A 22,244-nucleotide genomic window follows, 5' to 3' on the forward strand; every position below is an offset into this window, starting at 1 on the left:
CAGTGCTAGATGAATAAAAAACCACCAAGCTTGCGTAGAATGTAAGACACTGTTTGCCATCAGAAAGTCTTGAAACATTTGTGCTGGTATTGTTCAGACAATTGAATGCAGATGTCTTGTGCTCTGGGTGAATGATTTGGGGATGCCAATGCACAATGTATGTACCATTGTTGTCCTGATTATTGTATTTTAAAAGATTTTTTTTCTCTTTGAAATAAAATGGATTTGAAGAAAAAAAAAAAGGACAATCTTCCGGTCAGGTATGGTGCAATGTAATCCCAGCACTCGGAAGGCTGAGGCAAGAGAATTGCTGTGAGTCTGAGGCCAGCCTGGGCTACACAAGTGAGTTCAAGGCCAGCCTGACTGTATAGTGTACCATGGCCGGGATTTAGCTCAGTGCGTAAATGCCTGCCTGGCAAGTATGAGGTTGTGAGTTCGATTCTCAGAACCAAAAACAAAACAAATAGGGCCAGGGATTTAGCTTAGTGCACAAGTACTTGCCTGGCAAGCGCAAGGTTATGAGTTCAATCCCTGGTACAAAAATAAATAAATAAGGGCCAGGGATTTAGCACCTGCCTGGCAAGCAAGCACCTGCTTGGCAAGCAAGAGTTTGATCCCCAATACAAAATGAATAAATAAATAAACATTTTTAAAAATGTCCTCCATGCCCTCTGTATAGTTAGTTATTTATAGTTTGGGCAACTTTCTACCACCTACTGTAAGCAGTGATGCAGATAATGAGGCAGTGACCAAGGACAGGGTCACTGCACACCCAGTCCTGGCCAGGGTCCACTAGGCTCCTGCCCTGTGGGTATTCGTTCTAGGCCAGGCCTTTGAGGCTGAAGAGGAGCCTGGTTAACCATTCGCTCTGTGCCCGCTCCGTGCCTGGATGAGGTCACACAGTCTCCTTCCAGAGAGGCGAGGACTTTCAGGGAAACCAGCCCAGCCTGCAAGGCCTGATGTCACTCCAACCCCCTGCAGAGCTGTTGAAAACTGCTGGGGAGCTTGGGTCAGGGGGCTTTCTGAGCTGAGGAGGCATTCCTGACCACACCTAGAAGCCAGCCCAGGTGGTCACTGTGGGAACCGCGAGCACATGCCAGGGAGACCTGCAGGCGTGAGGACAGAGGTACTGAGGGGTGGGTTGGCCTAGTCTGCTGGGCATGGAGGAAACTGTAGGTGGTGAGAACCTAAGGAGCCAGGAGAAAGGCTCCAAATTTGGAGTCTGCAGGCTGCTAGTCCTGGCCCTGGTGCCATATCCCATGCCCTGCAGATAACCCCACATCCTAAAAAAAGATAGAATGTGCATTATTTGGCCTGTTCCCTCTGCTTCCTTTCTTTTGTCTTTTTTTGTGCTTTTTTTTCTTTCTTTCTTTTTTGCAGAGCTTGGGGTAGAACCCAGGGTCTCCAATGCAGCAGGCAAGCACTCCACTCAACTCCCTGCATACCACCCCACTTTGAGTGCTCAGCAGGTATACACTGAATATACACTGACGGCCCCATTCAGTCTCCAGAACCACCCCATGGGATGCGAGCATGGAGGATCAGCCCCACTCTAGCCCTGGAAAGCCCTCTCTAGCGAAGGGAGCAGTGAGTACCTGTCCCAGGGTGACCTAGGGCAGGACTGATGAGGACATCCACACTGGCCCAACTGAGGATGAACCCCAGGGCCATCTGGCCTGGGCCTCCAGCCTCCTCCCCGGGCCTGCCCGCCAAGCTGGCATCCCACTCCATCCTTCCCTCTCCCTCCAGCCTTCCCCATCCAATTCCTTGCCAGTTTCTGGAGGGCCATCACCATCCAGTCCAAGCGTAAAACAAAAGGAAAGGAAAGTCCCTTGATGCCAGAGTGACCAGCTTTTCACCCACTGATGAGAGTGAAAGGTCCTTGGCTTGCCAGAGGTCACCACTTAGGGGTTCAAAGGTGATAATTAATGTGAAGTCTGAGGTGGGTACATTTATTTATTCAATTAATTATTTATTGAATGCCTCTCTGGGATAGGCACTGTGAATAAAATGGACAGAATAGCAGGGAATGATGGCACACTTCTGGAATTCGGTATTCTGGGAGGCGGAGGCAGGAAGACTGCAGGTTCAAGTCCTGCCTGGGAAATTTAGCAATTGAGAGAACCTCATCTCAAAATAAAAAATAAGACTGGGTGGCACATGCCTGTAATGGCAGCATTCAGGAGGTAGAGCAGGAGCTCGGTTTTGAATCACATTCCCTCTCTAAAAGGCACTGTAGCTTTGGAGGGTCTTGAACAGGGACTGTGAGGGATCACAAGACCAGGAAGAGCAATGAACACTTGTGTGTTAGATTACAGGCAGGGAGACAGTAGAGGTCACAGAGAAGTGGCTGGATTCGAATATACAGGGATGCATGAGATAGATATATTTTTAAAAATTTATTTCTAGCCACTTATTTCCCCTTTTCTAGAGACAGAAAGGCCTTATGCATACTAGATAAGTATTTTACCACTGCAGTGTGTGTGTGTGTGTGTGTGTGTGTGTGTGTGTGTGTGTGTGTGTGTAGTTAGCTAGCTGTTTGTTTGTTTGTTTGTTTTCTAGAGGATTTTCTGGTTTTGTTTTTTAGTACCGGGGATTCAACTCATGATCTTGCACTTGCCAAGCAGGCGCTGTACCGCTGAGCTATATATCCCCAGTCTGGTTTTACTTTTTTAAAAAATTGCCTCACTGTGTAGTACAGGCTGGTCTTGAACTATGTGGCCAATGCTGACCTCGAACTCACAGCGATCCTCTTGCTTCAGCCTCGCAAGTGCTGTGAGTACAGGAATACACCACCATGTATTGTGATTATGAGGTCTGTTCGTTTGTTTGTCTGTTTGTGTTTTGAGACAGGGTCTAAGTGTTCCAGGCTCTCCTTGAACTATGTCACCGTGTAGCCCAGGCTGGCCTTGAACTAACAGCGATCTTCTTGCCTCAGCCTACTGAGTTCTGGGAATACAGGACTGCGCCGCCATGCCCGGCTCCTTAAAGTACTTCAGTGTCAAATAAGCAGGACTTGCTGCCAGGTGGAAGGTGGGGAAAAGGGAGGAATCTGGGATGACTCCAAGGTTTCCTCTTGAGCAGCTGGAAGGAAGGGGCTCTCCCTTGCTGGGTGGGGGGCCCTGAGGAGGCTCCAGCTAGAGCTGTCTGTGGAGGTGGAGCGGCCGCCTGCGTGGTTCTGTAGGCAGCCGTGGGGTGAAGGATGCGGAGACCCACACAGGTGCCCCAGAAACACTGTGCACACAGGCTGGGAAGGTTCCCGGAGCAGACATGTCCACGGCAGAACTGGGGCTGCTGAGAGCTACCCTGGACTTCAGCAGACGTGAGCAGAGAAGCAGGCATCACTCAAGAGGCAGCTAGATCCCGGCGGGGCTGTGGGCGGAGCAGGGGAGTGGGCGGAGCCTCTAGGAAGGGGGCTAGAAAGGCTGTAGCGGTTTTTGTTTGAGTTTTCGTTCTGTTGTCTGCTTGTTTGGAGACAGGGTCTGGCTAGGTGATTCAGGCTGGCCTTGAGCTCACTATTTAGCCCATGCTTGTTTTGAACTCCTAGTGATCCTCCTGCCTCAGCCTCTGGAGTGCTGGGATTACAGGCCTGCACCACCACGCCCGGCTGGGGGGGGGGGGATTGTTGTTGTTTGTTTTATGTTGTTTCCTTAGTGTTTGGAGACTGTAGTCCAGGCGGGCCAGGCTGGTTTGAGCTCACAGTCCTGCCTCAGGCTCCTGAGTGCTGGGAGTCCTGGTGCGCACCATCGTGCATGATTCTGGCAATGCCACTTTTTATTTACTGGTTTTGCTCTTTTTTGAGAAAAGAGCTTACTTTGTTGACCAGGCTGACCTGCAACTCCTGGGTTCAAGCAGTTCTACGTCAGCCTCCTGACAGCTGGGATGGCGAGTACACAGGTGTGAACCGCTTTACCTACAGCTGTGTACTTTCATCACCTTCCACCCCAGTGTGTGCCAACCGTCCGCGGGCTCAGATGACTTCACGAAACAGCGCTTGCCTCGGCTTCCTTGTATCATCGATGCCTGGCAGAGAACGTACTCTTCAGTGAATCATCATTTGCAAAGGATGTATAGTATTCTATGTTGTAAACAGATGAGTCACATATTAGTTTATTCCAAATATTAGACATGCTAGTTGTTTCACTGTTTTGCATTAAAATGTTTCTTTTGCAAAATGGACAGAGTGAATTTTTGTCTTATGTATATGTTTGTTTATTTAGCCCTGGAGATTGAATTCAGTGCTGAGCTACATCCCCAGGTATTTTGTTTTATTTTGTTTTGAGGCAGGGTCGCTCACTGTATAGACCAAGATGGCCTCCAATCCATAGGAATCCTCTTGTGTCGGCCTCTGGAGCCCTTTACACAGAAATTTTTGAGATAGGGTCTCATTAAATTTCCCAGACTTTTAAAATTTGGATCCTCCTGTCGCAGTCTCCTGAGCAGTTTGGATTTGAGGTATATACCATGTCTCCTGGCATTTTTTTTAATTTCAAGAGGAACCGCAGAGCATGGTAGTACATGTCTGTAATCCCAGCATTGAGTAAGCTGAGGCAGGAGGGTGGCTGTGAGTTTGAGGCTAGCCTGGGCTACACAGTAAATTCAAGCCCAGCCTGCACTACACAGCAAAATGTTGTTTAAAAAAAAAGGAACAAAAATAAAGATTATATCTCAAAAATTGGGTGTAGTGGTGCACACTTGTAATCCCAGGGTTGGTGGGGTTGGGGGTGGGTTGAGGCAGGAGGATCACTGTGAGTTTGTGAATTTTTCTTAAAATAAATGAATAGAAAAGACAGCCAGAACCTGAAGGAGCTGGGCATGGTGGAGCACACCTGTAATCCCAGCATTTGGGAGGATGAAACAGGAGCATCACTAGGAGTTTGAGGCTAGCCTGGACTATAAAGTGAGTTCAAGGCCAGTCTGAACTCATTTGGCGAGACATCCTATCTCAAACAAAAAAAGGAAAAGAAAGAGAAATAACATTAGGGCTGGAAGTATAGAGAGTACTTGCTTTCTCTAAAAAGCCTACACACACAAAGTAAAAATCATTTATAATCCACTCTTCAAACATGCCCATTATTATCAAGCTGATATGTAGCCTCCCAAACTCTTCTGTGGTTATTTATAAGCTTATAAATAACCACAGTCATCTCTACATTTCTTTCCTTCTTTTCTTTTAGCAAGGGTCTCTGGCATGTAGGCAAGGGCTCTGCTGCTGAGCGATACCCCGAGCCTTATCTCCGTCTTTTTGAACAAAAATTAAAATATTCAGTGCATGCTGTGTTGTAACCAGCCTTCTTCACGCTGTGTCATGAACTGCATTCCATGTCCTAAATACTCACATATCAACCTTTGTAATGATTGCATAATGGTTCCTTGTTTGGGTATGACAACATATTTGACCAATGCCTTCTGTTTGGGCATTTTGGTTCTTACCAATACACCACAAATCTGATAGGTGTATCTTGGGCTTTGTTTTGTTTTGTTTTTTGAGATGGGGTCTCCTTTTGTAGCTGGCTTTGAACTCATGGAAATCTTCTGCTTCAGCTTCCAGAGTACTGAGAATATAGCCATGCACTGCCCCACCCAGCTTGGGACATGTATCTCTGATCTCAGAAAAATTCTCTGATTCTTTTGTTGTTATTGCTATTGTTTAAAACATATTCCTTGAGGGCTGGGGATTTAGTTCAGCAGTTCAAGTGCTTGCCTGGTAAGTGTGAGGTCATGAGTTTGATCCTCAGTACCAGATAAAATAAAATAAAATAAAATAAAATAAAATAATTCCTTGAAGTTGACTCCTTCAGTTGGGTTAGGGCCTTGCACTTTTATTGTTGTTGTTGTTGTTTTTAATTGTTCTGAGAAAGTCTCACTGTGTTCTTGAGGGGGACTTTGAACTCACCATGAAGCCCAGGCTGGTCTTTATCTTGTGGTGCTCCACCTGCTTCAGCCTCATGAAAGGGCTTTGCACAGTTTTCTGTTTTTGTTTCTGTATTTGAGACTTACTTATATAGCCCAGGCTGGCCACAGACCCACAGTAATCCTTCTGCCTCAGCCTCCCGAGGCTGGGATTACAGGTATGTGCCACTAGGCCTGGCATGCTTTGCACATTTTTAAACACTGGCCTACTTTTTCTCCAAGAAGATTGTACGATGTTAGCTTCTGCTAGCCACAGAGGACAGAGCCAAGTTGCCCACACCCTTGCCAGTATCCAATGTTCCTGCTCTATCTTTTTCTTTCTTTTTTTCTTTCTTTTTTTGGTCTGAGACAGGGTTTTGCTATGCAGCTGGCCTTGAATTCACTTTGTAGTCCAGGCTGGCCTCAAACTCACAGCAGTTCTCCAGCCTCAGCCTTCTGAGTGCCGGGATTACAGCATGTGCTACCACACCAAGCTCTGTTTTATCTTAGTTACCTTTGGTAGCAGGACAATATTTATGTCACTGTTCTCTTGGAGAGAATGTTGAGCAGATCCGAGCATCTCTGAAGGCCAGTATCTACACAGATAATCACAGCAGAGGTGCTTACTAAGTATTTTATGAAGGGATCAGGGAATGAGTGAGCACAAATGTCTGGCAGTAAGACAGCCCACAGGAGCGGCTCCAGCCCTAGCTAAGACAACCTGAGGCCTCATATCTCCAGTGTGAACCAGGTCAGATCCTGGCTCCATCACCTCGTATTTCTACAATTATTGCCCAGCACTCAGCTTCACCACATCTCAACCTACTCATCTGGGAACTGGGGATGGAAATTCCTACTTATGATTATTGTGATGTTAATGAGATGCTGTGTTTTGTTGTCCTTTGTTTTGGGGGGTACTTGACATAGAACCAGGCTTACTTTAAAACAGAGCTACATCACCAGTCTTCTACATTAAAAAAAAATTATTTATTTTTGCCATACTAGGGATGGCATCCTTTTTATTTATTTTGGATGGTGTCTAAGTTATGTAGGTCAGATAGGAACCTGCAATTCTCCTGCCCCAGCTTCCTAGAGTTCTGGGATTATAGGCCTGTGCCATAGCTTATTTTGTATAATAATATAACCCACTCTAATTTTCCTCAGAAAATATAAAAATATTTCCTATGGTATCATGCAGAGATAAGCAGTAAAGTGGGCTTATTCTACACAAAATGAGTACAAAACTATTTTTTTTTTCACTTAATATATATCATGGACAAAACTCTGCACCTCTACATCACTCTCGTGGTGGCCTAGTGTCTGGATAACTGTGTCTACTTCAGTTTATTTCACTAATCCGTCTGTCTGTGTGCCTGTATGTGTGTTGTTAGAGACAGAACCCAAGACTCTGCACTCTGTCATTGAGCAATATCCTCCGCACCCCATCCTCTTGTTTGTTTGTTTTGTTTTGTTTTGAGCCAGGGTCTCACTATGTAGTCCAGGCTGCCCTCAAACTTCCAGTGAGCCTTCTTGCCTCAGCCTCCTTAGTCCTGGGAACCCTGTGTAACCACTTCTAGCTTTCCATTGACACAGCTTGTTACCTCTTGTCTGCAAATACATCAACACCACAATAAACAGCCTTGTACATCTTTGTGCACTTATTCAGTTATTTTCTTTGGAAAAAATGCTTACACATAAAATAGCTATGTTTTCAGATGTGGTGGTACACGTCTGTAATCCCAGTACTTGGGAGGCTGAGTCAGGAGGATCGCTGCAAATTTGATGGCAACTTGGGATCTCTAGTGAGTTCAGACTATCAACCAGACCCGTAGTGTCAGACTCTGTCTCAAAATAGACAAATAAGTAAATTAATTTGAAAAATTGCTTTGTGAAATATTAAACCATTTGGTTAAATCATCTTTGGAAGGTATCTCTCCGGTCATCCCCGGAGCAGCTGATCAAGTTTGACTTTCTTCATGCTCCTCTCTCTCTCTCTCTTTCTGCAAGGGCATCCTTTGCGCATCTGGTAGGACAAGTGGCATCTTGCAACTCTTCCCCTGGTCTGATCTCCAGCGACAACAGGTGAGACAGAGCATCGAGGCCTGTGTTCTCTGTGGAAGGACCAGCTCTGCCTCCAGCATCGGTCCTGTCTGGAGCTTGGCTATAAATCAGGCAGGGCACCAAACTGAGACCCTAGAACCCTGAATCCCAACTCACCATGCATACACACCTGGGGTGATCGAGGACAACTGAAGGCTGCTGGGACTTTCCCCTGTGACTATGGCCTGGCTCAGTGGGGCTGGCCGGCCGCTGGGAGGTGAGCAGGTGAGCATGAGTCATGCGGGACACTGGGCGTGGCTTCCTGGAGCTGCTCCAGAGTTGACATGCAGGTTCCAGTAACGGGCGGCTGAACTGGGTTAATTGCTGCTGCTGCCCCAGCCCAGCCCTGCACGTAGCAGCAATGCTGGAGGAGGAGGGGGAAGAAGAGCAGAGAGAGGAGGAGGAGGAGGGGGAGGAGGAGCAGAAAGAGGACCGGGCCAGACTGAGGAGGAGCGTTTTTGAGTTCTGATCACCCTGAAGTTCTCAGGAGCTGAAGCTCATTTCCCATCCTTCCTGTGGGATCAAGCATCCCTGGAAAGCAACACTAATTGAATCCACTCCACCCTGTTGTAGATCAACAGGACCCTTCTCAAACTGCACCCAGTGGTGCGATTCCAGGCAGCACACAACACGCAGACATTTCGGGCTGCTTAGTGTCCCTTAAAGCAGAGTCAGTTACTTATGTGTTTGAGAAGACAGTTAAAAAACCAAGTTCTAACACCTGGTTTCTTAACCTTCCTATCTCTAAGAGCGTGAGCTGTTTCTTCACCTCTGTAAAGCCTCAGTTTTTCTGTGAAATGAGGCACTCGTCCCCTATCTCCAAGCCTTGTTCGGAGATTTGTGGAAGTGTTTGAAATTCCTTAGGCTCCAGTCCAGACCCTCTCCTCTTTCTGGCTAGCTTCTTCCCCACATGTGCATGGAAGCTGGCACACACAGAATGGAGAATGAACGAACGGTGTGCAGAGATCAATTGCACAACCCATTGCCTGACACACAGCAGTGCGCATCAGAAGCCAGGTGTCCTTAAGAAGTGTAGCTCTGGACCAGCGCGCCCTGTGCTTTGCCGGCTCTAATAAGCACACTCAGTCCCTGTCTCTCCCAAGCCTTGGTTCCCTCATCTATAAAATGAGAGTCACCCTTCTGGATCTCAGGCTGTGTTCTACAGATCACTGGTAAACGGTTATAATGCAGACATGCATTTAAGGTGCTCATGCCAAATCAGGTCAGATATATAAAGAGCTTTGCTTGAACAGATGAGGTTTTGCCGAATCTCCCTCAGCAAGTGAAGAGGGATAGGATGTGGCAGACTGTTGGGCAGAGGCAATGTCTGTGGCCCAGCCCAGAAGGTCGTGCAGCAGTCCCCAGGGCTTGTAAGGCCTGTTTTATGCCGTGTCCCAAGATGAGCTAAGAGTCATCTGTTAGGTGAAAACAAAATCGCTTGTGTGTGACTGTCAGTGGTGGTTGGTCCTTCCTGAGAGTGGCAGCACCAGCTGTGTTTCTACACTCATGAGTGTGACAGCCCTGAAACTCCCACCCCATCGCTGGTTTATTTATTGACATCTTCAACAGACCACCATGTTGCCAGGTAGAGCAGGAAGGGCAGGAAAAAAATGTGCTCTCAGAATGGAGCAGGAGGTGGAGGGCAGGGACATACCTCGGGCCACCCAGGTGCTTTGTGGTGGCAAAGGTGATGAACACGGACTGCACAGCAAGGCTGCATGATTCTTTCTTTCTTTCTCTTCCTCTTCCTTCCTTTCCCCTTTTCTTTTCCTTTCCCTCTCTTTTCTCTGTCTGCTGTCTCCTCTCTCCCTCTCCCTTCTTCCTCCCTCCCCACTTCAGGAGGTGTCTCATTACCTTGCCCAGGCTGTCCCTGGGCTCCAGAGCTCAGGCAGTCCTCCTGCCTCAGCCTCCACAGTTGCTGGATCCATAGACATGCCACTGACCTGGTCCAGCATGATTGCACTTTGCACAGAGTGCACTTTAATGGAACTATTTCAACTTGGCCAGATCTGAGTTTTTAAAAAGCGGACAAAAATTCAAGGCTCTTTCTATGCAAACTTTCCTGATTCTAAAATGCTGGCGACTTGTCTGGTGGTTTTTGTTTTTCAGTGCTGGGGATGGACCACAGGGCTCCCCTGTGGTCCAGCTTCAGCCACAGCCCCCGGTCTGCAGCCCACTGTGAGTGCAGCTGTGGTAGAAGGTGGGGTAGTTCCTGGAGCCCCCACAGCCAGGGGACCCCCACAGAACAGACTGGCTTCTGGCTCCGTGGCCCGCACTGTGCTCAGGGATTGTGTTAACTGTCTGCTATCACCATTTTGACATTTTAAGTAACTTTATTTTTTTCTGTCTTCTTTAGAGACAGGGTCTCACTATGCAGTTCAGGCTGGCCTTGAGCTCACTTTGTAGCCCAGGCTGATCTTGAACTCGCAATGATCCTCCCATCTCAGCCTCCTGAGTGCTGGGATTACAGGCGTGAGCCACCATGGCCCAGCTTTAAGTAACTTTTAAAGGGCATGAGATTTCATTTTTCACTGCAGCAGGACCAGCAATGAATGCCTACAGGGCAGTGTAAGGAGGGTGAGGCAATCATACACCTCCATGCCAGAGGAGGGGTGTGTGTGCATGCATGTGGATTGCAGATGTATGTCCTAAGTGAGTGTGAGCTCATGAGTGTATAATGTTTACAACACATGCAAGTGCATGTGATGAGGGGTTGTGAGTGGGCTTGCTTTTTTTTTTTTTTTTTTTTCATTTGCTGGAGATTGAACCCAGGGCCTCAGGCATGCATTTTGCACTTTCTGCCTGCCAGGGTATGTGTGTGTGTGCGTGTGTGTGGTAAGAGATGTGCATGAGTGTGTAAGAGTGTGTGCATGCAGTGTGTGTACAAGTGTATGTCTGTGTGCTATGGGTATGTGAATGCAGGACAGAGAGAGAGAGGAGGGGAGAGGAGAGGCTGGGCAGGGAGTCACGGGCAGTGTGGCCAACACTGACGCTTTGCTGCCTCCCTTCCCATGCCTGTGCCATGGAGGCCCGGAGATGAGTAAGCCCTGCATTTGCTCAAGGGCCTCTCAACCAACCCAATAAAGGAGGGAGGTGTACACAGATAACTGGAATAAAGGAGCAGACTGAAAAAAGCCCTCGATAATATTGCACCTCTTCACCTGCTTCACAGAAGGCCTGTGAAGGGAGATTTCCCCTGAACTGGTGAGAGGGCAGGGCTGTGGGGTTCTGGGAGCCAGTGGTCCAGGAGGCCAGGGCCACCCAGCCCCCAGATTTGGCACACCCAAACATGGAGGAGTGACCTCCCTCCCACCTGTACAGCCACACACCCAGCCCCATAGGAGCTGATAAGAGGCAACCAGCAGCTCCGGGCAGGGTATAAACAGCCCAGCTCCACCCCCACCCCACCCCAACACACCCCAGGGCCAGGCAGGTGACAGCCGGGGCCTCCTCTGGGTGGGGGCCCATTCCCAGGCCCCTGGCCTGTTGTGAACTGGGGTGAGATTGGCTGGCTCCCCACAAAGAGGCTCAGGGGAGGGGCTGAGAAAGCCTGACCTGTAGGTCTCTGATGGTCTTCAAGTCATCATGAGGGGCAGAGGGGACAGCGTGGGGAGGTAGAGAGCAGGAATAAGGAGATTTTGGGGAGAAATGTTTTCTCTCCTCCTGGTTCTGTCAGGGGCTGGCCAAGGGAGTACTAGATTCTGGTTCCCTCTCTTACCTGGCCCATGACCTTGGACCAGCCTTTAGCCTCATGAGTAAAATGGGGACACTCAAGGTCCTCTGAGGGCTCTGAGGCAGATCCAGTGAGACAATGGCATGAAGAAAGCGCCTCATAAACTGGAAACGGCAGGACAAAGGTCAGCCCGGCACCCCAGCTCACTTAAGGCCATCGCCTGCCCCACATGCCCTCTCACTGAAACTGCCTGCTCGAATCTTCTTGGAGCTGAAGAAACAGCACCAGGGGAGGCTCGGCAAGCGTGTCTAGGGTTCCAAAGGCCCATCACCCATGCTTGGCCAGACAATCTCCGGTCAGGCAGCACTGGGTCACCTCTCTTTGGTGTGTAAGACCCTGGACATGACACGACGGAGAAGCTAGCACAGTATGGAGCACACAGGTTCTCGGAAGTGAGGTCACTCTCAATCTCTGGTGGCAGCGCAGAAAACAGGCTGGCGCTCTCCACCCTAGGCGCTGCCCAAGATGGCTAACTTGCTTCCACTTCAGAGGGGAGACTCTTTCCAAAACAACACCAGAAGATTCAAGATTCTTTCAGGATTCCGCCATTGTCTCCAATAAATGTGCATTATGTATATCCCTACAGCGAATAATCTGGTATGTCCAAGACAATTGAGTAGTATTTCAAATTTAATTGAAATGTCTGAGTGTGCCCTATAGCATTTGAAGCTGCAAACTATTTCCAGCACCTGAAAGTTGTTCTCCCTAATCAGCCCTTCATGGACAGTCCCTCCAGTAAAACGTCCTCTCTAAAGCCAGACTCACTATCTCGGTGCATTGGAAGAGTAACAGTTCTGGAATCTGCAGAGGAAGTTCCAAGTCGGTGACGTTAGAGGTGCTCCCAGGGATGGGCTAAAAGAGCCAAAGTACATCTCCCAAGCCTCAAACTGCACCTGTGGACCTGGTGAGACCCCTCTCCCCAGGAGAGGAGGTGGCAAGGCATGTCACACAGTGCTTGGCAGAAGACTGGCTGTCAACAATTGTCAGTGCCCTCCCTCGTGGTTTTTTTTCTATCAAAGTATTCATCTCCATTTTGCTTTTTTTTTTCTTTTTCCCCCTTTACCAGATCAGAACTTTGATTTCACATCAGACACAAAAGCCAGGATTCATATTACAGATTTCAGCTTGAAGCCAACTTGGCTGGGATGCAAAAGCATCTATTTATTCCACAAGGCTGGGCATGCAATCCTAGACTTCTTAGAGAACATCAGGTCCAAACCTCTGTCTTACAAGAGGAAGCAGCCTCAGTGACAGACTCTGCCAAGGTCACAGCGCCCATGTGCTGGGGCAGCGCAGCTCTGCTCTCAGCTTCCTGTACTCTCCCGCGTGTGAAGTCTTAAGAGTCCTCAGCCGCTGTCTGGCTCATTCTCTGTCCACTCCCAGTCCCCAACCAAGGTGCTGGGAAATCCATCCTCAGCCCACCCTCCTGCCATGGAAAATCTACACAGCTAAGACACAGGTTAGAAAAAGCCCAGAGGGCACTTTATTGGAGGGCTCCACCTCCATTCACAGGAGAAAGGAACCAAAACCCCAATGTGAGGATTCTGGCAGGGATCACCCCCCCCTTGCGCTGGCCCAGTCAGGGGTATAGAATAGTCTGGCCACCAGCATTTGGAGGGAAGGGATAGGGAGGGAATGCTTTAGAAAAAATAGATCTCTATATACATCTGACATATTTATAGCACATAAATTAGGGATCTGATCCCCCGCTGTGGAGCCCAAGCACTGAGCAGGGAGGTGTGGAAGCCAATCCTGGAAGAGGCGCTGCAGGCCATAGTTCTTTCTGTCTGTCCCCACAGCTCCCCTTCAGCCCGCCTTGGCTTCCTTGGTCAAGTCCAGGCAGGAGGAAGGCACAGTCCACAGTCAGTGTTGGGACTGTAATGAGCAAGTCACTTCAGACCCCAGAACTTGTATTCCAAGATGGCAGGGAGAAGAAGAGGCCGCGGGCTCCAGGTCCAAGGCCCTGTCATGGTTTGTCAGCTTTCAGTTTCCTGCCACAGCAGAGGGAGTACATCCGCAAAACGGAGGGGTGTCCGGCCCGCGGGTCCTCTAGGAAGCGGTGGCCACCAGCAGTCCAGTCTGTGGGTTTGGTCCTGGGTCTGGTTCAGACCTTTACTTCCGACTCTGCACAACCTCTTCTTCCTTCCAGCCGCTGGAGTTCTTGCCAAACTTGTAGACAAGCCGCCGGCCATCCACCCGCTCCAGGATCTCACGTTTGTAGTAATACCTGGGTGGGAACAAGGTGGTCAGGGATGCCAAGCAGGACCCCTACACTGCTGCCACCACCTCCCATGGAGCCCAAGAGTCCTCACTGTACTGCCTGCCCCTCTGGCTTGTACCTGCACCTGACTCCAACTCCCTTCTCACCTGTTGTCACTATGCTGGCTTAGCATCATGTCCAGGGCTCCTATTCTGCACTTTCCCCCCAGCACTGGAGAGTGAACCCAGGCTCTTCACACTGAGCTACATCCCCAGCCTTATTCTGTTTTTCAGACAGACTCTTGCTTGGTTCAAACTTCCAATCTTCCCACCTCAGCCTCCCGGAGTGCCCCCGCTTGTGCGTTGTATCTTATGGTTGTGTCCTGCAGCTTTTCATCAAAGCACTGGAATGCAGGAGAAAGGGACCCTATAGATGACCTGCTCTGCCCTTGTGGCTCTAGAGCCTTTCTTGGGATGAGCCCTGTGGACCATACGCAGAAACGCTGCTGCTGGCCGCGTGTGCCGTGCTCACCACATGCCAGCCCACCCAATGCTTTCTCTATGCTGTCACTGGAGCCACCCAACAGGACCAGGCTGCCCTTGCCCTCACCCTGCGGGACACAGACTGATCCCATGGCAGCCCAGCGGTGGCTGGGGAGGCCAGGGCAGCATAAACTGTCCCAGCCAGCAGCTCACCCACCTCATGGCCCGGCTCAGCTTCTCATAGGTCATATTGCTGTTCTTCTTCTTTTGGCCCCAAAGTTGGGCCACGGCCTCAGAGCGCAAGAACTTGAAGACACCCTCGTGCCGATTCTCCCATTTCATGAGGCCCTCATTGAGCTCTGGGTGGATGAGGATGTCCCGGATAAACTCCCACAGGTGGGTGCCTCTGGGTGCTGCAAGGAGCATTGCCCCATTTAGCTGGTTCCCAGGGTCTCGGTGACCAACCAGCCCGGCCCATTCCAGCACACTGCTGAGGAGTGGACAGCGTGTGCCCACCAAAGTGGCTGCCTCCCTCCTCGGCTCCCCTTAGACTGGCTGTATCACGTGGCTCAGCTGTCTGGCTTTGTGATGTGGACGGTGACCAAGACCACTCATGACTCGCAGGGCTCCCAGGTCTGTGGGAGCCACAGTGACAGCTAAGGCACAAACTGCTGATGAGAGTTTGCCAAGCATGGGGACAGATGACCAGCCCCAGTCAGCAGTCCAGGGACAGCTTCTGGAAAAATATCCCCCCCCACCCCCCGAGGATAAGAAGAGCTCAGGGCCCTGTGTGCACATGTGTGGGTATGAGAGACAAGACAGGCCAGAAAGAGTTTCGGGCACCCTCCCAGGGGCACACTGCAGCCAGAACATACAATGTGCAGGCTCCAGGGCAGCTGTCAGCAGCCTCCTTACTCCAAAGAGACAATGGCCAAATGCAGACAGCCCGTGGTGTACATGGGCATGGGCCTCGTCAGTAAGCCTTAGCTTCCCTTCCTCTCTAGGAGCTCTGCAATGAGCTCAGTACTTGGGCCCTCCCGCACATATGGAAGCATGACAGGAGGGTGGCCACTGAGAGGCCAGAGGGGCCTGCTTGGGATTAGAGCAGGGGTGCACTGTGCCCATCTGCACCCCTCAGCTCACCCCTGGGCTCACCGTGCTTGTTCTTCTTGCCCTCTAGACACTCCCAGTACTCTTTGCTCAGCTTCCTGGGCCGGCCTCGTTTCCGCTTCCCGTGCTTTGGTTCTCCCTTCTTACAGTCAGGAAACCCATCTGCTGAGAGGGGAGAGGTCAAGCAGGAGTGAGGGAGTGCTTTAGGGGGAGCAGGGAAGAGGCACCAAACAGGGTAACCATCAGCAGCCAGGGCCTCACCTCTAGGGAAGAGCTTGCTGTCAGTGGAATCCCAGTCCACGTCACTTCCACCACAGTCTGAGGAATGGGAGCTCTGAGGTGTGCCGGTCCCTAGGATTGGGTTGGCAGGCAGTAGAGTGAGCACCATGGCTGAGACTGGGACCCTGGTGCTCAGCAGCATTGCAGGCAGGGTGCGGTGCCCAGCCAGGTCTCTTACCTGCAGTGGAGACCTCGGAGCAGTCCGGGGAGGGGGTTCCAGTGCCGTAGCTGGTGGGGTAGTAGGGGCTGGCCTGCCAGCCGTCCTCCGTCACCTCTGGCAGCTCCTGGGTGAAGGGACTTCCCTGGTCTGGAAAGAGGATCATGCTTGGCAAAGGCTCAGGAGACCAGCAGAGTTAGGTGGGAAGCTACTTAGGTGTCCAAGGACAGGCTGTTGGGACCTCAGTTGAGGAGGAAGAAGTCTGAGAAGGCAGTGTCAGGATTGGTCTGGGATGGGACAGGAAAGGATGGGGAGGGAAGAAGAAAACAGGTTCTCACCAAAGGAGCCAGCCTCCTGGAAGGCCACCCCACTGTCCTTCTCCAGCAGCTCAATGATCCAGCTGAGTTCGTCAGAAGAGCTGAAGGCTGATAAGGAGGGAGGAGTCATTCCCTCACCGCCCCTGGGGGCTCCCTCCAGCTGTGCCCTCCAGCCCTGGCTTGGGGGTCCAGCCCAGGGCCAACCTCTCCTCTAGCCCCCAGGCCCCTCAACTATCCCTGGACTTGGCCACCACTGCCCCAAAGCCCAGACTCACTGAGATCACGCAGCTGGGCATGAAGCTGGTCCCCTAGAGGCCCAAAGACCAGCCGCAGCTCCTCAAGGGCACAACTGCACAGGGTGGCCCCGTCCATGTCACACCGAGAGAAGTCAATGGAGCTGGCATCGTACTTGTTCTTCTCCACTTGGTAGCTGATCCAGTCCAGAACCTGGGCCTTTGACCAGAATTGCGGTTGCTCTCCCAACCAGCTGGCCTTCTCTGTGGGCCGGGCACAGCAACAGAGTCAGCCATAGCCACACCAGACTTACAGCCCTATTTCCAGTGTCCCTTTGAGATCTTCTCTGAGCACTCAACTCTCTCTCACAGCACTTGCAGGGGAGCAGGGGCAGGACGACTCAAAGCTCTGGTCCTAGTCTCTTGCCCAGCAGCTTCAACCCCCCCCCTCCTCCGCCCATTCAACAGATTCTCCCTTCTCCCAGAAGGTACCAGTTCACTTCACCCACCAGTGCCCTCCATCGATGTCTGGGGGTTGCCCAAGGACAGCACCAAGTCATCAGCCCCAAAGGTGGAAACAGGGGGAACAGAGGCCAGGCTGGGGTCCTCCGAGCTGTACATAGCACTGAAGTAGTTGCTAAAAACGTTGCTAATCTCACAGGTTGCAGCCATGAGGCTACCTAGGGAGAGGGGACAAGGTCGGTGAGGGTGTTGGGGGTCCTTCCCGTATACCCCTGGCTACTCTGCTCTGTCCTCAAGGACAGGAATAGTGCCTTCTCCTCAAGAGGGGGATTTAAACCAGGGCTGGTAGCACATGCCTATAATCCCAGCCCTCGGGAGGCTGAGGCAGGAAGACTATAAATTCAAGGCCAGACTGAACTATTAGGCCAGCCCCTGACTCAAAAAAGGAGGGGGCTAGTCTTGAGCAAAGTGGGGCCACTGTACCCTTTTGCTGGCTCCTCCTCCTATTACCTGAACCTTTAGCCACAGCGGACAAGCCATGTCCACGTCGTCCCGCCTAGAGAGATCTCTCTGTTCCTGCTCCTCGGCCCCCCCCTGAGATACTCCAGACTAGAGTGGGCGCCTTCAGAACTGCACATCCACGAGACCCCTTTCCCAAGGCCAGGGCAGGAAATGCGACAGGTAGGAGTCCTACCTGTGCAGATGTGGCGGGCAGACAGGGTGGCTTCAGAAGTCACAGGTGAGGGAGAAAGCTAGGTAGCAAGCAGTAAGCTCCGCCAGGGAGCAGCGCGGAGTCTGGCCGGCGCGCGCCCCCACCCGCCCTAAATAGGGCCTTGCGGGAGCTCCTCCCAGCACCAGGCCTTCGCGGCGCGTCCGGTGGTAACCTGAGCTAGTGGCTCATTGGATGGAGGGGATTTCCTGGCCTTCAGACTGGGCTCCTGGCCCCAGGTGATTTGCATATTAGGTGCCACTTGGCCCAGGTCCTAGCAGGCGGTGCTGGGAAATCTGGCCTGGCTGGTTTAATGATTGTCAGACTCTGTCATCCTGCACCCTCTGGGGTTGGGCCCAGGGCAGCGGGATGGGCAGGTGGCGGGAACATCACTGGGGTGGGCACCTGTGCTTTTGGCTGCCCTCTGACTCAGGAAATTTCTGGTTGGGGTCAGGCCGGAGTTGGGGTGGGGAGGAAGAAAGGTAAGCATGGTGCAGGGCAGGTGTGTGTGTGTGTGCACGCACGCACGCGTGTGTGTTGGTGGGGAGACCTGCAGCCCTGGCTGGCCGGGTCAGAAAGTCTGCTGGAGGTCCAGGAACAAAGGGCCTCGTGGGAGGGAGGTTACTGAAGTTGAAGTATTTTCTCTACAGCTCCAGGAGATGGGATACGGGCTGAGTAACATTCATGGGCCAGTGGGTGTGGCCATGTTGCCAGCCTCCTCCCTGTGCTCCATGGTGCCCTGCCATGGTGCCCGGCATAGGGCCTACTCACTGGCGTCCCATTGTTGCCACCTAGCACTGTGTCTGGATCCCACCCAAGTGTCAGGTTGCTGCAACCACTTCTGGAGAGATCCGGCCTCCCTTGAAAGTTCTTTTAGATTGCCTTTCTTGCCTAGAACCTGCTGGAGGTGCTGGAATTCAGTCCCCAGTTCAACAGATTCCCCCAGTTTGCTAGCAACCGCTGCTGCCCTCTAGTGGTCAGAATCCAGTAGATCACGGCATTGGAAGAAGGTAATTTGTGGTACTGTACATTTTAGCGTGGTCCAAGCGCTTTGTTTCATTCTGGTTTTGTTTTGAGACAGGGTTTCACTATGTAATGCACACTGGCCCTGAACTTGATTATGTAGCACAGGCCGGCCTCAAATTTGTTAGTCCTCCTGCCTTAGCCTCCAAGTGCTGGGATTACAGGTCTGTGCTACCATGCCTGGTGACCAAATGCTTTTAACATAAAAATCCACCACCACCACCATCACAGGCACAAAAATCTGGCAAGCAATGTACAGGTATCCTCATGTTATAGATGAGACACTGCAGTTCAGAGGGGCTCAATGGTTGATTCAGGCTACCCTGAGTTAGATAAGAGTGGCAGGTACCTTAGACCTGTGCCTCTGACTGAGTGCTGGCCTGTTTTACAAGCATCGTAAACCCTGCCTACTGTGTTTGTGGTTCTATGAACTGATCCCAGAATCCCAGGCACTGGGTCTTACGCACACACCTCACCCCCCAGCAAGATTAACAGGATAGATTCAAATCCAGTGTCTGTGTCTATGTGTCATCTTGTCTATGGACAAGATGTGTGGATTCTGTACATCCTGTAAGAATGAAGCTGGGCCTACTGGAGCACACTTGTAATCCTAGCACTCAGGAGGCTGAGGCAGGAGGATCACTGGGAGTTCAAGGCCAGGCTGCACTACATAGAGAGACCCTGTTTCAGAAAAGAAAGAGGTTGTAGCTGGGCATGGATGCCCAGTTTGAGATCAGCCTGGGCAATTTAGCAAAGCCCTGGATTAAAATAAAACTAGATATCTGCACATGCCTGTAATTCTAGGGCTCAGGAGGCTGAGGCAGGAGGATGGCAGTCACTTTGAGGCCGGCATGGGCTACACAGTGAGTTCAAGGCCAGTTTGAAGTACACAGTAAGACCCTTTCTCAAAAAAAAAAAAAAAAAAAAAAAAAAAAGAGGAAAAAAAAAAAAAGAATAACACATAACAAAAAAGCCAAGACAGAACAAACAAAATAAACTAAGATGGGAGCTATAGTTCAGTTGCGAATAATTTCTCTCACGTGTAAGATCCTGAGTTCAACCCCTTGTTCAGGAAGGGAAAAAAAGGTAGTTTGGACTTAATGATTACTCAAGTCTCTTTTAGCTCATTTTTGCTTGGTATTGGTGTCTGGTTTGTTTGCAATGTTGAGGATCCAGGGTAGGGCGGGCCGAGGCGCCAAGTGCTCTACCATTAGGTTACACCCCCAGCCCCAAGCTAATCCTTTTATGATTCTGAGAGGGAAGATTTGCCGTCTCTCCCCTCCCAATCCCCTCGGCCCTTCATTAACATCACAGTCCCCTGGTAGGTTCACAGGTCACTCAAAAGGTGACCTCACCTTCGGGAGCCTTCTCTAACTGGAAAGCCTCCTCTTGCTCCTACGAGCCCCTGGGTGCCTGGGAGAGGAGTTAGCGACAGGCAGAGTCCCTCTGCAGGGCTGGCGTGGCGGGAGGGCCATGGCCCAGGGCACACTTTTTCCCCAGCCCTGCAGGGGCCCTCCCGGAGCCCGAGGCAGGCACACCCTCCACCCAGTCACTCGCCCTGGAATGCAGGGTAACCAGCTCCGCCCCGGGCTGTTCACGTGCTCCCTGCCCCGCGGAACAGCAGGCCGCCCGAGGCCCGGAGGCTGCACGGAGCGGGACCGCGGTCCGGCTGCCTTCTTGGGGCTTCCTCACCCTCCAGGCCCGCCCCCGCCGCCAGGAGCCGCGGAGGGGAGGTGGTCGAGGGGCACGGAGCGGCCTCCAGGCGGCGAGGGCGCCTAGGCTCCCTGCTGGCGTGGCGCAGCCTTCTCCTCGGGACTGGTGCATGGCAGAGCCCAGGCCCTGCCCAGCACTAGGGGCGAGGACAGGCCACCCAGGAGGAGCAGAGGCGCTGGGCGCGGCGGGCCAGGCAGCCGTGGTAGAGCGGGTGCGTCTGCGCGGCCTGCCAGCGCCAGCCACCGAGGTGTGAGGGCGTGGACAGCCCTAGCACTGTCCTTGAATAGTCCTTGCTGTGACACCGTGACGTTGCAGAACAACCCTGAATGAGTTTGGGAAGCAATTTGCTTTCAAAATGCCCCAGCTCTGGGCAGCTCTCCACTCTGTAACTCTCTCCCCTGTTGGTGTGAGGCCAGTGTGGAAACGCTCACAGCTAGTGGACTTCAATCCTTCCCAACCCCACACAGGTCCGGGGAAGGCAGGACCCACATCCCAGAGCCATGGCCAGAGCTACAGTGGAGAGTGATCTCGGGTCCCTGGCCTGTATTTTAAAAAGTCCATTTAAACCGGGCATTGTGGTACAGCCCTGTAATCCCAGCATTCAAGTATGCTGAGGCAGGCTTCCTGGGAGTTCGAGCAGGCTTCCTGGGCAGCCTGAACTGCACAGTGAAACCTTGTCTCAAAAAAAGTCAATATATATAAATATGCTTCAGTATTTCTGCCAACCCCCAACCCCGCTCTTTTTTTTTTTTTTTTGGTCTTTTTTGAGGCAGGGTCTTGCTAGCAGTTCAGGCCGGCCTTGACCTTACTTTGAAACTTAGGCTGGTCTTGCATTTGCAATAATCCTCCTGCCTCAGCCTCCAAGTGTTGAGATTACAGGTGTGCACCACCATGCCCAGCTTGAAGTCCTTTTGTAGTCCAGGTCACTCTTAACCCTAAGGTGCTAAATGCTTATGAGCCTCATGTTGGAGCCAGGAAATCAGAAGTTAGAGCCAAGCTTTAAACAGACTCTACCAATTACCACACTATTAGGTATATTAGCTGGGCATGATAGTGTACATCTGTAATACCAGTACTGTGGGCACTGAAAGGAGGAGGATCCCTGGGGCTGGGGATTTACCTCAGCGGCATAAGCGCCTGCCTTGCAAGCAGGCAGTCGTGAGTTCAATCCCTGGTACCAATTAAAAAAAAAAAAGGAGGATCCCAAATTCTAACCCAGCTGTGCAATTGAGTGACTTAGCAAAACCCTTGTCTCAATAAGAGGGAAGGCCAGGATACAGTCAGTATGAAAGCCCTGGGATCAATCCCCAGTATCACAGAAAAAGAAGTAAGGCACGGTGGGCGAGAGGGCCTTAAGAAACCCTGTGTTCATGTGCCAATGTGGAAGACGGCCTGCTAGTCATCCGTAGCTTTTCCCTGAAGTGCCCTGACACAGCCATGTACTCTTTCATGTGCGGTGCCCATCTCCTTCAGCCTGACAGTTCCTTTCCTCCCAGTACTGGGGACAGATGTTGGGGTCTCTGCACTGAGTTACAGCCAGCCCTTTTAAAATTCTGAGCTCAGCATGGGGGTACACGCCTGAAATGCCACCACTCAGGAGGCTGAGGCAGAATTGCTGCGACTTCTAGGCCAGCCTGGGGTCCATAGTGAGTTCAAGGCCAGCCTGAAATATATAGCAAAATCTTGTCTCCAAAACCAAAAAAATAAAATTTTGAGACAGAGTCTCAACCGAGTCACTGAGTTGCCCAAACTGCGCTCAAACTTGCAATACTGGTACCTCAGCCTCTCAGAGTGCTGCGATTACAAGCATGTGCCACCAAGTACAAGTCCAATC

At 51.3% G+C, this 22,244-nt stretch overlaps 1 protein-coding gene and 1 long non-coding RNA gene across 3 annotated transcripts; one reads left to right on the plus strand and one right to left on the minus strand.

The window, feature by feature from the left end:
- The first annotated feature begins 917 nt into the window (after positions 1 to 917).
- Positions 918 to 4,179, plus strand: LOC134473923 (uncharacterized). The gene is made up of 3 exons (XR_010044411.1): positions 918 to 1,126; positions 1,381 to 3,033; positions 3,949 to 4,179. It is a non-coding gene; the product is annotated as an uncharacterized LOC134473923 (long non-coding RNA).
- Positions 4,180 to 13,185: 9,006 nt separating this feature from the next.
- Elf3 (E74 like ETS transcription factor 3) lies at positions 13,186 to 17,811 on the minus strand. 2 transcript variants are annotated; one of them, XM_003474689.4, is made up of 9 exons: positions 17,660 to 17,811; positions 17,013 to 17,183; positions 16,546 to 16,767; positions 16,292 to 16,378; positions 15,975 to 16,103; positions 15,779 to 15,868; positions 15,563 to 15,679; positions 14,625 to 14,820; positions 13,186 to 13,952 (listed from the first exon to the last, which is right to left on the minus strand). In XM_003474689.4, exons 2-9 carry the CDS (start codon positions 17,173 to 17,175, stop codon positions 13,838 to 13,840), a joined length of 1,119 nt encoding a protein of 372 aa, XP_003474737.1. In that variant the 5' UTR covers positions 17,176 to 17,183; positions 17,660 to 17,811; the 3' UTR covers positions 13,186 to 13,837. The 2 variants fall into 2 exon arrangements, with proteins under 2 accessions (XP_003474737.1, XP_023422954.1); XM_023567186.2 differs by having other exon boundaries at positions 15,563 to 15,682.
- Positions 17,812 to 22,244: the final 4,433 nt, after the last annotated feature.

The sequence above is a fragment of the Cavia porcellus genome, unplaced genomic scaffold, assembly GCF_034190915.1.
Source record: "Cavia porcellus strain 051 isolate PalLab524CR breed Dunkin Hartley unplaced genomic scaffold, mCavPor4.1 scaffold_29, whole genome shotgun sequence".
In the NCBI taxonomy this organism is placed as follows: Eukaryota; Metazoa; Chordata; class Mammalia; order Rodentia; family Caviidae; genus Cavia; species Cavia porcellus.